Consider the following 15,383-nt stretch of genomic DNA (forward strand, 5'->3'; position numbering starts at 1 on the left):
CTGAGTCGGATCCGAGACAGATCCGGGGATTGGCGCCAAATGAAAACTTGAAACCGAGGCTCGGCGTCATAATCCCGCTGTCGGATCTCGCGATACTCGAATCCTATAAATTCCCCGCTAGTCGCCGCCATCTTCACTCGGGCATTGATCAGGGTAGAGGGAGGGTGTGTTAGGTGGTCCTCTGTCCTGCTATATCTCGTGCTGTTCAGTTCAGTTCTGTGCTGTGCTGTGCTCTGTTGTGCTCTGTGTTCTGCTAAGTCCAGTGGTGCTGTGTCCTGTGCTCTGTCCTTCTGAGTTCAGTGGTGCTGCTGGGTCCTGTGCTGTGTCCTGTTCAGTCCAGTGGTGCTGTGACCTGTGCTCTGTCCTTCTGAGTTCAGTGGTGCTGCTGGGTCCTGTGCTGTGTCCTGTTCAGTGACAGTCCATTGGTACTGTGTCCTGTGCTCTGTGCTTCTAAGGGCATAGTGATTTCCCCATTATTCCCAAGTGTTTTAAAAAATAAAAAAAAGTTATAAAAAAAAATACAAAATTTTTTTTTTTTTTTTTTTTTATTATTTACAACTAAATTTGCAAAACCAATCCTGCAGTATAAGCCCATTGGTACTGCAATATTACCAAGTTCACACATTCAGCAGTAAAAGTCCAGTAGTGCTGTGTGCTGTGCTCTGTCAATTTTGAGTTCAGTGGTGCTGCTGGGTCCTGTGCTGTGTCCTGTTCAGTCCAGTGGTCCAGTGGTCCTGTGTCCTGTGCTCTGTGCTTCTAAAGGCATAGTTATTTCCCCGTTATTCCCAAATGTTTAAAAAAATAAAAAAAAGTTATTAAAAAAAATACAAAAAACGAATTAAATTTTTTTTTAATTACAACAAAATTTCCACAACCAATCCTGCAATATAAGCCAATTGGTACTGCAATATTACCAAGTTCACACATTCAGCAGTAAAAGTGGTACTGCAATATTACAAAGTTCACACATTCTGCAGTATCAGTCCAGTGGTGCTGTGTCCTGTGCTCTGTCCTGCTGAGTTCAGTGGTGCTGCTGGGTCCTGTGCTGTGTCCTGTTCAGTCCAGTGGTGCTGTGTCCTGTGCTCTGTCCTTCTGAGTTCAGTGGTGCTGCTGGGTCCTGTGCTGTGTCCTGTTCAGTCCAGTGGTGCTGTGTCCTGTGCTCTGTGCTTCTAAGGGCATAGTTATTAACCCATTAATCCCAAGTTTAAAAAAATAAAAAAAAAGTTATAAAAACACACTAAAAAAATAAATTTTAAAAGAAAATAATTATAACCAAATTTGCAAAACCAATCCAGCAGTATAAGTCCATTGGTACTGTCTGCAATATAACCAAGTTCACACATTCTGCAGTATCTTGTGCTACATATAATGGAGAACAAAAATTTGGAGGATAAAGTAGGGAAAGATCAAGACCCACTTCCTCCTAATGCTGAAGCTGCTGCCACTAGTCATGACATAGACGATAAAATGCCATCAACGTCGTCTTCCAAGCCCGATGCCCAATCTCCTAATACAGGGCATGTAAAATCCAAAAAGCCCAAGTTAAGTAAAAGTAGCAAAAAGAGAAACTTAAAATCATCTGCGGAGAAACGTAAAGTTGCCAATATGCCATTTACGATACGTGGTTCAGCTTCACCCACGGATCTTAGCCCTCCTCCTCCTCCCCACCCCTACAAAAAATTTAAGAGAGTTATGCTGTCAGCAACAAAACAGCAAACAACTCGGCCTTCTAAAGAGAAATTATCACAAATCGCCAAGGCGAGTTCAAGGGTGTTGGTGGTTGTCAAGCCTGACCTTCCCATCACTGTACGGGAAGAGGTGGCTCGGGAGGAGGCTATTGATGATGTAGCTGGCGCTGTGGAGGAACTTGATGATGAGGATGGTGATGTGGTTATTGTAAATGAGGCACCAGGGGGGGAAACAGTTGATGTCCATGGGATGAAAAAGCCCATCGTCATGCCTGGTCAGAAGACCAAAAAATGCACCTCTTTGGTCTGGAGTTATTTTTATCCAAATCCGGACTACCAATGTATGGCCATATGTAGCTTATGTAAAGCTCAAATAAGCAGGGGTAAGGATCTTGCCCACCTAGGGACATCCTCTCTTATACGTCACCTGAATAACCTTCATAGTTCACTGGTTAGTTCAGGAACTGGGGCTAGGACCCTCATTGGTACAGGGACACCTAAATCCCGTGGTCCAGTTGGATACACACCAGGAACACCCTCCTCGTCAACTTCCTCCACGATCTCCATCAGATTCAGTCCTGCAGTCCAAGTCAGCAGCCAGACTGAGTCCTCTTCAATACGGGATTCATCCGAGGAATCCTGCAGCGGTACGCCTACTACTGCCACTGCTGCTGTTGCTGCTGTAAGTCGATCATCTTCCCAGAGGGGAAGTCGTAAGGCCGCTAAGTCTTTCACAAAACAATTGACCGTCCAACAGTCGTTTGCCATGACCACAAAATACGATAGTAGTCACCCTATTGCAAAGCATATAACTGCGGCTGTAACTGCAATGTTGGTGTTAGACGTGCGCCCGGTGTCCGCCATCAGTGGAGTGGGATTTAGAGGGTTGATGGAGGTATTGTGTCCCCGGTACCAAATCCCGTCGAGATTCCACTTCACTAGGCAGGCGATACCAAAGATGTACAGAGAAGTACGATCAAGTGTCCTCAGTGCTCTAAAAAATGCGGTTGTACCCACTGTCCACTTAACCACGGACATGTGGACAAGTGGTTCAGCCAAACGAAGGACTATATGACTGTGACAGCCCACTGGGTAGATGCATCCCCTTCCGCAGCAACAGCAACAGCTGCCTCAGTAGCAGCATCTCCAAAATGGCTGCTCGTGCAAAGGCAGGCAACATTGTGTATTAAAGGCTTTAATAAGAGGCACAACGCTGACAACATATTAGAGAAACTGAGGGAAATTATCTCCCAGTGGCTTACCCCACTTAGACTCTCATGGGGATTTGTGGTGTCAGACAATGCCAGTAACATTGTGCGGGCATTAAATATGGGCAATTTCCAGCACGTCCCATGTTTTGCCCACACCATTAATTTGGTGGTGCAGCATTACCTGAAGAGTGACAGGGGTGTGCAGGAGATGCTTGCGGTGGCGCGCAAAATTGCTGGACACTTTCGGCATTCAGCCAGTGCCTACCTCAGACTAGAGGCACATCAAAAAACCATGAACCTGCCCTGCCATCACCTCAAACAAGTGGTTGTGATGCGCTGGAACTCCACCCTCTATATGCTGTAGAGGATGGCGGAGCAGCAAAAGGCCATTCAGGCCTACACAGCCACCTACGGCATAGGCAAAGGAGTGGGGATGCGCCTGAGTCAAGCGCAGTGGAAACTGCCCTCCAGATAGTACAGAGGGACCTGTGGTTGTGGAGTCCAGCGGGGACGAATTGATAATGTGTGAGGAGGAGGAAGTACACACTGTAGGGGTAGAGGAATGAGAGGTTGAGGATGAGGACGACATTTTGCCTCAGTAGAGCCTGTTTAGTTTGTACAGGGAGAGATGAATAGCTTTTTTGGTGTGGGGGCCCAAACAAACCAATCATTTCAGCCACAGTTGTTTGGTAGGCCCTGTCGCTGAAATGATTGGTTTGTTAAAGTGTGCACATCCTATTTCAACAACATTACCAAGGACAATTCCATCTTGCAACTATTTTTTTGGCATTATGTGACCATTCAATCGTTTGCCATGTTAAAAAAGTAAAAGAAAATGCCAACAAATTCCATAAATTTAATCTAAAGTTAAATGCTCTGTCATTATTTAAAACAAGAGGTTTTGACGTGCTAGAATTAGTGTAGTGTTAAGATGTTATAAACACTAGACTTGGAACTTGGAGAAGGTATTGTGGCCCCGGTATCAAATTGGGTACCGGGGCCACCCCACTACGCAGTCCAGATACTTGTTTGGTGGAATTCTGACCAGTTGAGGGTGTATTTATTTTATTGTGGCCCCGGTATCAAATTGGGTACCGGGGCCACCCCACTACGCAGTCCAGATACTTGTTTGGTGGAATTCTGACCAGTTGAGGGTGTATTTATTTTATTGTGGCCCCGGTATCAAATTGGGTACCGGGGCCACCCCACTACGCAGTCCAGATACTTGTTTGGTGGAATTCTGACCAGTTGAGGGTGTATTTATTTTATTGTGGCCCCGTTTCAAATTGGGTATCGGGGCCACCCCACTACGCAGTCCAGATACTTGTTTGGTGGAATTCTGACCAGTTGAGGGTGTATTTATTTTATTGTGGCCCCGGTATCAAATTGGGTACCGGGGCCACCCCACTACGCAGTCCAGATACATTTATTGGTGCGAATCATACAAGTTCAGGGTTTTTAATTTATATTGTGGTGACCACTCCTCTACGCAGTCCAGGTACATTATTCGGTGCGATTCAGACCAGTTGATGGTTTTCTTATTATATTGTGGTGACCACTCCTCTATGCAGTCCAGATACATTTATTGGTGCGAATCATACAAGTTCAGGGTTTTTAATTTATATTGTGGTGACCACTCCTCTACGCAGTCCAGGTACATTTTTTGGTGCGATTAAGACCAGTTGATGGTTTTCTTATTATATTGTGGGGACAACTCCACTACGCAGTCCAGAAAGATACCTCGTTGCAACGTTTTGGACTAATAACTATATTGTGAGGTGTTCAGAATACACTGTAAATTAGTGGAAATGATTGTTATTGAATGTTATTGAGGTTAATAATAGCGTAGGAGTCAAAATAAGCCCAAAAACTTGATTTTTGAACTTTTTATGCTTTTTTCAAAAAAAAAATCCGAATCCAAAACCTTAAATCCGAACCAAAACCTTTCGGCAGGTGTTTTGCGAAACAAATCCGAAACCCAAAACATTGCGAAAATCAGGATCCAAAACACAAAACACGAGACACCAAAAGTCGCCGGTGCACATCCCTAGTTAAAACCGTATTTAACCCAAATAATTCACACTGATCAGGTAGGGTTTGTTCCGGGGAGGGAGGCGAGGGACAATACCACCAAAATAATCAATTTGGTACAGTATGCAAACACTGCCAATATTCCAACAGTTTTACTATCCACGGATGCCGAAAAGGCGTTTGACAGAATAGATTGGGAATTTATGCAAGGGGTCCTTAGTCACCTGGGCCTGGGCCCTTTGAGTTTGGCTTGAATTGCTGCCTTGTATGTACTGCCAACTGCAAGGGTTAGGGTTAATGGGGAATTATCAGAGCCCATTGTCATATCAAATGGTACCAGACAGGGATGCCCCTTGTCCCCGTTGATTGTTATAATGTGAGTGGAAGCCTTGGCCCGCTCTATCCGGGCAAACCCTGATATTTCTGGTCTACAGATGAAGGACAAAAGCTTTAAACTGGCACTCTTTGCGGATGACCTCCTGGCAATCCTTACTAACCCTGTGGTCTCAATTCCTAATTTACTATCAGAATTTCAGCAATATGGCGAACTATCAGGCTTTAAAATTAACTATTCAAAATCAGTAGCACTTAACATCTCTGCGCCTAAGGCAGTAGTTGAAGGCCTGAAGCCAGCATTCTCATTCATGTGGCATCCCTCACGTCTCAAATATCTGGGGGTGTTTATCAACAAAGACGACTCGAAGATTTTTGAGGAAAATTTTATACCTATCACCAACACAATTTGTAGGGATCTGAGAAATTGGCACCCAAAAGGCTTTTCCTTGATAGGCAGAGTCAATGTGGTAAAAATTAACATATTGCCACGGATCCTCTATCTGCTCCACACGCTTTCCATACACCTCCCCGCCTCTTGGTTCAAGACGCTACATAAAGCAGTTAGGGATTTTAGCGTCCCCGTTTTAAACACAATACATTATATATGCGTAAACATGCTGGGGGACTACAACTCCCCAACTTTGCATTATACTACGATGCAGCTATGTTAAATAGGGTGATGGACTGGATGAGGCAGGGACTGGACAAGCATTGGGTCTGGATTGAGAGCTATGTTTCAGGTAAGGCACTCCAATTCACACCATGGCTGCACTCACTCCCTAAAGTTATTCACCCGACGATTACACCAAGTCTGGCTAGATGGGGTAAACTGCGCTCGGTTTCTCACATCTACTCATGACACTCACCTTTGACCCCGATATTTGACAAACCAGAATTTCCTCCAGGACTCGCTAGATGGACTTTCAGACATTGGATAGGGGCGGGACTCCACAGGGTCGGCCAGCTGGTGGACACGTCAGGGGTTCTGCCTTTCATCAATCTCCAGTCCAAATGGGAACTCCCGGAAGCGGAGATTTGGGGACACATACAGTTTTGCCACTTTCTAGGATCCTCGGAGTTACGGGTATGTGTGGGGCGGCCGCTTACCCAGTTTGAATCTTTATGTACTACCTCGCTATGTCCTAGACATACTTTGTCTCTCATTTACAGTATCCTCATTGAACATGCCTTTAATAAACAACCCACCTTCACACGAGACTGGGAGAGGAAGCTGGCCTGCTCAATAACCGACCAAGATTGGAATTACAGTGGCGCACGCAGGGGGGGTTTTTGGGTCTCCAGAAACCCCCCCCCTCTGCTAAAAAGTGCCCTACAAGTGCCCTACTGTAGTATACAGCAGCCGCGGCGCTGTCTAAGAAGCGTCCGCGGCGGTGCTGTATTGTATACAGCACCGCCGCGGACGCTTCTTTGACAGGGCCGCGGCTGCTGTATACTACAGTGCTGCCGAAACGGCTTTGCCTCGCATGCACGGCAGGTCTCTAGATTTGTTTATTTTTTTCCGGGGGCGGAGGAAACCCCCCCTGACAAATCCTCCGTGCGCCTCTGAGTTACATCTTTTTACGCACTCAGTCAAGCTCGGTCAGTATACGGGTTATTGAGACACAGTACAAGGTGATGACTAGGTGGTATCGATGTCCCAGTCTGTTGGCTAAGATGGTTCCCAGGGTGTCAAATATGTGCTGGCGATGTCTGTCAGCGCCAGGTACCCCATTACATATATGGTGGGAGTGCACAGCACTCAGAATTTTTTGGGATGCAGTCCTTCTAGTTGCTAAAGAAATAATGGGTGTTGAGCTACCCATTTGCCCTAAATACTGGCTATTAAATGATAATAAAATGACCATCTCCCAATATAAAAAATCAACAATTAAAAATCTCAGCAACGCGTTATTCCGGTTCATTGGAGATCCCCGAATATCCCTACCATTAAAGAGTGGTTTGCCCGATTAGAGTCTTACAGAATAATGGACGATTTACTTTATTCATCAAGGGATAAATATAGGGAATATTACTATATATGGTTTGAGTAGCTTGAATTCAAGGATTCACCACTATATTCTCAGTGGAATACGTGAACCCCTCTAAACCCCCCTGCTCTCAGCTTTGCCTTTCTTTCCCACTCTCTATCCCTCTTTGTCTTTCCCCCATCCCTATATGTTCTACTACTGAATACTAAATAGTATTTTATATGCTGGACTATTGTCCCACCTTTTATTTGTATTTCTCTGTAATACCTTCAATTTATTGCTCAATGCAAAACAGAGATGTTTGTAAAAGCTATTTAAATCTTCAATAAAAAAGAGATTTAATAAAAAAAATAAAAAATTTCCCTTCATTATGGAACAAATCTCCATGAAGACACATTTTATACATACACACCAATGTTTAGAACCTTTTTTATTACTATACAGACAAAAAAACAGGTAATAAATCATTACTATAAAATTTTTCTACGAGTTCAACAGTTTGTTTAATATCTGTTTTATTTTATTATGTTTTTTAAATTATTTTTGAAACACAAAAAGGCAGGGATGGGAGATTTTCAGCTGGGGGGTGGAAATGCAGGTCAGGCCAGTGGCCAGTATAGCTATCTTCTTGAACTGTTAAAAAAAATGCAAACAATTAGATTAGCAAGCTTACGCCAACATATATATTACTTCTGTGGGTATACTTTGTATACCCATTTGCTTGGATCAGCAGAGGTCTGAAGTGTTACATAACTTAAAAGTCTTTGCAAAGGTTCATATTATGTTAAACACTGTAGTAGCCAGAAGACTAATACTTTTTGGTGGCACATGCAGATGTATATATTTGTGGGGTGTTGGGGGGAGGGGCACTTTATTGGCAACAAACACTTATTAAGCCCATCATGTCACGAACTTGTAGAATGCCAAATGTTGCCGAGGTCTAGAGTAAGGCTTTCTGACGACACTTTAATTCTGTTCCACTCAATCCCACAAAATATCCAACATTATTACCTCAAGATACTTACATTCTTCAACAGCCTCCTCCTCCTGACAGTCCTGACCCTCCTCCAAAATGATGACCTTCTCGGCCTCCAGCGCCACCTGCTCCTCCTGGTCCTCCTCGCCCTTCTCAACATTTATTTCCTGCTCTGTCTCCTCTTCGGTTTCCTCCCCGGCCTTCTCCTCAGCCTTCTCCTGTTTCTCCTCCTCTGCCTCATTTTTAACCTCCTCCATTCCCTTATTCTCTGGCCTCATTCCTAGCCTTTGCTCTTGCCTCCTCCTCAGCCTCATTCCTAGCCTCCTCCCTTCGCTCCACCCTTGCACCTCCTCCTCACCACGAAAATTCCTGTTGCGGAGCTCAGTCAGGTGGTCTGTTGGAATAAATATGACACATTAGCTGTTTTCAAAATGTTATCTCTGTTTGACACTTACATAGAGACAGCCAGATAATGTTAGGTTACATTGTGAAATATCAATTTCCAAACATAGACAATTGAGTGGCATAAAAAACACACCTCTACAACACTTACAGATGGACTTGAACTGGGTGAGTAATATCAATCACATAGTGAATCAGAAAGTTCACTATTACAGGATATGGTTGAAGACAGAATAATTGACAGGTGAGACATGTTACATATGGTACTTGTATAAGGCCTTGTACTTTGTCAAATTAAGTCTATTACCAGTTATATTGCATAACATAAGCCAGATCTAACAGTTAACCAATTATATAAAATAAAAAAATCTGATTACTAGAGAACTCGTATCTATGAATCTCAGCCCTCAGATGTTCAAGCAGACTGCTGCCTCCTAAGATCACTCCAGTAGCACTGGAGCTGCACCACAGTGCGCCTATGGTTGACTTGGTGCCTTATGTGGTGGCAAATGGAATGGTAAGTACAGAGCTTAACCTCATTCATTATGTACCAGCCCCTAGGCCGGTATAGGTCATCCGTTGTGGCAGTAAGCATCTGTAGCTCTGCATGGGAGAAGGTGGCAGCTCTCATGTTTGCAAGTGTACGACTCTCCAACATTCTGCACAGTGATTGGTTCTAAGTGCACGTGATTGGTTCTCAGTGCATGTATGATACATTGCTCATGGATTCCTTCAGTAACGTATGTGAGATGTCTGGCTCACCTGTCAATTTATTTTCTGTCATCAACCATATCTAGGCTATTAGGGGACTGCCAAGCTCCGTGCTAATCACAAGTGAATACACCTGAATTAAATCACAGTATAATACTTTTGCATGCCCTATATAAGAGCTGACGAGACAATCATTCAACCCTGCCATTTTGTGAGATAACAAATATATCTGCTTTGACAAACTATATTCCATATAACATTATCTTTGAAATGATTGGTGAGTACAATGGCCTGTGTCAGACACTTACAAGGCATTTAAGTTGTTACTAAAGACTGTTCTATTTCCTTCTCTTTAGAACACTGCTAAATATGTCGAACGAGCAGCAGACAGGACCCAGTCAGACCTCAGGCTCCAGATGGAGACAGCCTAATTCCACTCATCAGGAGGTGGTGATCTCGTCAAGCTGGTGGTGGAGAAGCTGCACTCCACCACCCGGCAGCTGTCCTCCCCGGTCAAATCCAGGATCTGGGATGACATCATAGTTGGAAGTTGGACAATTTGTGAGGGCGCACCATCTGGAGGGACTTTAACCAGACTTGTGGAAGCCAAAAACTGTCCACAAGCTCATCAAAAGCTGGTGTTCAGAGGTGACGTGAAAGTAACGATTGTGGGCATATGGTGTGACCTGTGAGCAAGTGGGAATATGAGGTGGCATGTGAGAGAAATGTTTGTGCACATGGGTGTCATGTTAGACCAAGCTGGTGGCATGTGAGACAAAGCTGGTGGCATGTGAGAGAAAAGTTGGAGGGCTTATAGGGGATGTGTGATCTTAAACAGATTAAAACAAGTGAGTTAATGTGTCTACCTGAATTTTATTCTTTATGTTGTATGAAAGCTAAACGGATCATTATAGGTTCACTGAAGAGATGGGGTACCTTACTCATTTTGTTTAAAATATGGGATGCTATATATTATATACCCTTATTTGTAATACTGGATAATGCTGATTTTTATATATGTATTTTATTCGGAGTGATAAGTGATTGGTTTGCGTTTAATATTGTTTTTTGGAGATCCAGTGATCTACTGGGGCATCAGTGAAAGAGTTGAGCAGCCTGACTGAGAGTCTGTGTCCACTTGTCACATTGTTGAGTGTGGGGTGCAGAAATCACTGAGATGGACTACACATAGCATGAGAGATCCCACCGACAGCTTCTTCACGGTGAGTACTTTAGTTATTCTTCCTGCATACACTGATACAATCCTCATTCTACATGCTTGTTATTACTCGGGTCTCTGACAGGTGGAGGGCTGCAGGCAAAACACTTCCCACGACCAGAGTAAATGTGTAGCCTCTCTGCTGGCTGTGGGTTCTCAGGAGGCAGTCTCTCTGCCATTGATCTCTCCTCTTCTTTCTAGCCTTCTCTCACTTGGCAGCCTCTCCTACAGTGTCCATCTTTCACTCGGGTATCGCTAGAAGTCTCCTCTTAACAACTTTAGCAGCACCGTATTGCTGAAGATGTCGGTGACCTGGCATCAGCCTATAGGGATCTTCTCCCTCTCCCTCCCCAACTCCAACCCAAGTTCTCACCTCCCTACTTAAAGGTGATATATATATATATATATATATATATATATTTATCCACCCCAAACAGTGACTGGAATTTAGTGGTGTACTCAGCTACTGATCAGAAAATATTGCAGATGGAAAGTGGTGCGCTCGGGCGGCAGGAAATAAATGACAGACAGCGGCCGTGGAAGTGTGACCAGAGCAAGCTGAGCAATGAGGGCAGGGAGATGTCTCCCAACGAATGAGGGAGGAGCGCAGAAAGACATATTCTGACCCAAAGTGTTTGTGGGCAGACTGGGGTCCTGAAAGTAATAAGGGTATGGTGAGGAGTAAGGTTGGGAACATAATTGTGAATAATAATAAAAAAGGTGGAAAATGTGATGAGGTGCTCAGTATATAGAGGGGGTAAGAATGTGACCAGTGGAGAGCATGTGATAAAAATCTGGTGTGCAGGGGGTGACATGTGTATGAAATGCTGAGCACAGGGTATGAGGTGAAAACAAAGTTGGTGCACTCGGGGTGCTGTCAGAGAAATATGGTGTGCAGGGGATGACATAGGAGAAAAACTGGTGCACTAGGGGTGATGTGAGAAAAAAGATGGTGCACATATGGTGACATATGAAAGAAAAGCTGGTACGCAGGGGGTGACATGTGTGAACAGCTGGAATGCAGGAGCTGATGTGAAAGATATGCTGTTGTGCAGGCAGTGATGTGTGAGAAAAGCTGGTGCAAATGTGGGTGGCATGACAGAAAAGCTGGTTTGAATGGGGGTGGCCATAAGAAAAGCTGGTGCGCATGGGCATGACATTAAGAAAAGCTGGTGTGATTGGGGTGGCATGTGAGAATAAAATTTATGCAAAGGGGTGTAATGAGAAAATCTGATGGCAAGATGTGACAAGTCAGAGAACATTTGATGCGCAAAGGTGTGACATCAGAGAAAAGTTAGTAAAAATGGGGTGGCATCTGAGAGGAAAACTGGTGCTCAAGGGATGATGTGTATGAGAAAAGCTGGAGCATATTTAGTGTGTGACATGATAATAAAGATGGGGCATATAGGGGTGATGTGAGAGAATATTTGGTGCACGGGGTATGATGCAGGAGAAAAGCTGGTGCGCATGGGTTGACATGTAAGAAGAGCTGGTACACAGGTGGTGACGTGTGAAAAGAGCTGGTGCACAGGGTGCAATGTGATAAACAAGCAGGTGCACATTGGGTTTGGATCTAGATTTTAATTAAAAGTTGTGAAAAATAGGTAAAATAATGTCATTTTGAGCTGTTTTTGCTCATATATTACTATTTATAGCATTAATACCATTTTCCAATAATGTCCAATCATTGCCAGTTAATTGTCTAATGATCCCTTCACAACTGTCCCAATTGTCACTAAGTTTGGCCAAGTTTGTAGCAGGGGCAGACTGGGCTGGGGGGGACAAAGAATGGAATCCCGGCACCCGGTCCTATAGTGGGCTACCTTGTGCTGGCTCACTGGGCCCCTTGGGTTGGCTCACTGGGCCACCTGCGTTTTGTCCTTTAAAATGTTCCTAATAGGCTGCTGTGTCAAGTCTTGCCACCGGACTAAAACTTGCCAGCCCTGCCCTAGTCTGCAGCGAGCTGTCTTAATGAAGGATTTTGTAATTTTGCCATTGTTACATTTGTATTTTCTCATTCAATTCCAAAAATAAATAATCAGTCTATATCAGTGGTTCTTAACAAGGGGTGTGTGTACCCCTGGGGGTGCAAAAATGCATTTCTGGGGGTGTGAGTGGTAACAGTAGGTTTTTAACTTTTTTATTTGTAATCTAAAATTATAAATTTCACTCAACTGTACAATGTACTCACGGAACCCATGATACACTGGCAAACGCTACAATATGACCCCACTAGTATTTAATGACTGCCATAGTATATGTCTTTGTTTACTTTCGTTATATGTTAATTTTATTGAAACTTTATTGTTTGATTTAAAAAGTTAAATCAATAAAATAATATATATATACATATATATACACATAAATATATTTATACAAGTTAACCCGTGCATGATACTCATGCATTCTAGTCAAATCAAGCTACTTAAGGTGTTAAAAAGGTCAATTGGATGAGCCCTTTCTGAGAAAATAGTTTTTTACACACACACACACACTAACACACGCCGCTAGGCTTTTATATATTAGATAATGCTAAGAATTTAGTAGGTCAGTGTAGTATATAACTCCGCCCAGCAGGTGGTGCTGCAGTTTGAGCACTCTGTCACCCGTTAGTTTTTTACACACACACACACACACACACACACACACACTAACACACGCCGCTAGGCTTTTATATATTATATATATATATATATATATATATAAACATATATAAATATATATACATAACACATACATATACACACATATATATATATATATATATATATATATATATATTGGTACACATTTTTCAAGGGCCGGGGGAATGTATTTTAAGATTCAATGGGGAGCCGACCACAAAGAGGTTAAGAACAGCTGGTCTATACGGTTCTCAAACTCCATCACTTAGCGTACATCGTCAACTATCATATCTCCATCTCTACATGTATTCTTTACCAGGGACCAAATCTGTCCTCTTAAATTTTCAGAATGTGGACTATAAATTGCATAGTCAAGACATGTTTTGGGCAACCAGCTCTGCATCACTGTGAGATTTATACATACTTACATGTGTGGGAAGGGCAAGTATTGGCCTTTCTGAACTGTCTGTTTTACATATTTCTTATACTTCAATTATAGAACATATAAATACTATTTATATACATTCCATATTTATATACATGGGTCTTTCCCCCAGAGGACTGATTCTTTAGCCCTCCCCATAAATATATACGCATCCCCTGATTTGAATCTGAAAAGCAGCATTACGTCACAGAGCAAGTAAGTAAAACTTGATATGAAAGCTTTCCTTTTGGCTACTGATGAATGCCCTGCACACCGAGAAGTGCATAATACTAGTCTTTGAAGTTTTTGGTATGGGTGCAGGCCACCTTTGTTTATTTACTTTTAGAAATGTCTAACTCTATTAATAAATATCACTGTCAATCCAATGACCTCTGCCTGTTACTGTAGCTTCACTGTCTATGATGGATGCCCTGTAACATTAAAAATATATCTTGTGCATAATCTTTGAAGTTTTGTTGAATGGGTGCAGACACCCTTCATCTAATGACTTTTATAAATGTCTAACTATATTCATTCATACCACTCCCCATACACTGACCTCTGCCTGTCTCTGCAGCATCAGTGTCTATGATGGGTGCTCTATTATGTTTCAAATGAATTGTGAGCATAGTCTTTGAAGTTTTTGGTATGGGTGCAGGCACCTTCATCTATCATCATCAACATTTATTTATATAGCAACAGCAAATTACGTAGTGCTTTCCAATTGGTTATCTAGTTGTCTAAATATCTACTGATGCCACTGTCAATCTAATGACATCTGATTGTTACTGCCTCTTCACACTCCATGATGCAAGCTGTTTAACATTTCAAATTTAGTGTGTGCCTAGCATTGTAACATTTTTATCTCTTGCACCTTATACTAAATTTTTTTGGTTGTTTAATTTATCTAAAGGGCTTGATTCAGTTGGTGGTAAGGCAGATGATTGTTTTTTTGCAGCCACTGCAATGTTCTACATGGTGTCGCTGAATGTCGAAATGCTAAAAAAAAACCTCACATGCAAACACCCTTTTTAATATAGATGTCACTGAAAGACCCTTTACAAACTGAAAAGTATTAAAAAATAGAAAAAAGCTTAGAATATATAGCGGTTTTGGGGGTGTGCAGCTGCTTTGGCACTCACACGCAAACACCCAGTTTTTTTCAAGTTAATTCAGATGTCACTGCCCACACAAGATTACTCTTACTAGAGAAACTTAAAATTTTAAAAGAAATAAAATCAATGTGTTTTTTGGATTCTGCTATTAATATTTATATAGCAAAAGCACACTGTTTTCCTCCACTAAATATACTATTTAGTGCAGAATGATATCTAACTCAATCTTTATACCAGTACTATTATATACAGCGAGTGAAATAAGTATTGAACACTTCAACATTTTTCTCAGTAAATATATATTTAATGTGGCTATTGTAATGAAATTTACACCAAATGTCAGCAACCACCATTGTAATCCACATATGCAAAGAAATCAAACCATAGATGTCCATAACTTAAATTTTGTGTAATAATGCGAAATGACACATGGAAAAAGTATTGAACACATAAATAAAGGGAGGTGCAAGAAGGCATGGAAAGCCAAGACACTAGCTGAAATCTATCAGTAATTAGAAAGCAATCCTTCCAGCTGGTTCAGCCACAACTGATGGCCTATAAAATGGTGTCTCATTACAAAGGTGTCACACAAGAAACATCTCATGATGGGTAAAAGCAAAGAGCTCTCTCAAGACCTTCAGTACCTTATTGTTGCAAA

The 15,383-nt window shown here is 42.4% G+C and overlaps 1 protein-coding gene across 1 annotated transcript in view; it reads right to left on the reverse strand.

The window, feature by feature from the left end:
• LOC142110761 (vomeronasal type-2 receptor 26-like) overlaps positions 1–15,383 on the reverse strand; it is a 77,810-nt gene that overhangs the window by 45,648 nt on the left and 16,779 nt on the right. The window contains exon 5 of the mRNA XM_075193780.1: positions 8,266–8,624. Within this exon, the coding sequence (XP_075049881.1) occupies positions 8,266–8,624 (359 nt within the window). The remainder of the gene's footprint in view (positions 1–8,265; positions 8,625–15,383) is intronic.

The sequence above is a fragment of the Mixophyes fleayi genome, chromosome 1, assembly GCF_038048845.1.
Source record: "Mixophyes fleayi isolate aMixFle1 chromosome 1, aMixFle1.hap1, whole genome shotgun sequence".
In the NCBI taxonomy this organism is placed as follows: Eukaryota; Metazoa; Chordata; class Amphibia; order Anura; family Limnodynastidae; genus Mixophyes; species Mixophyes fleayi.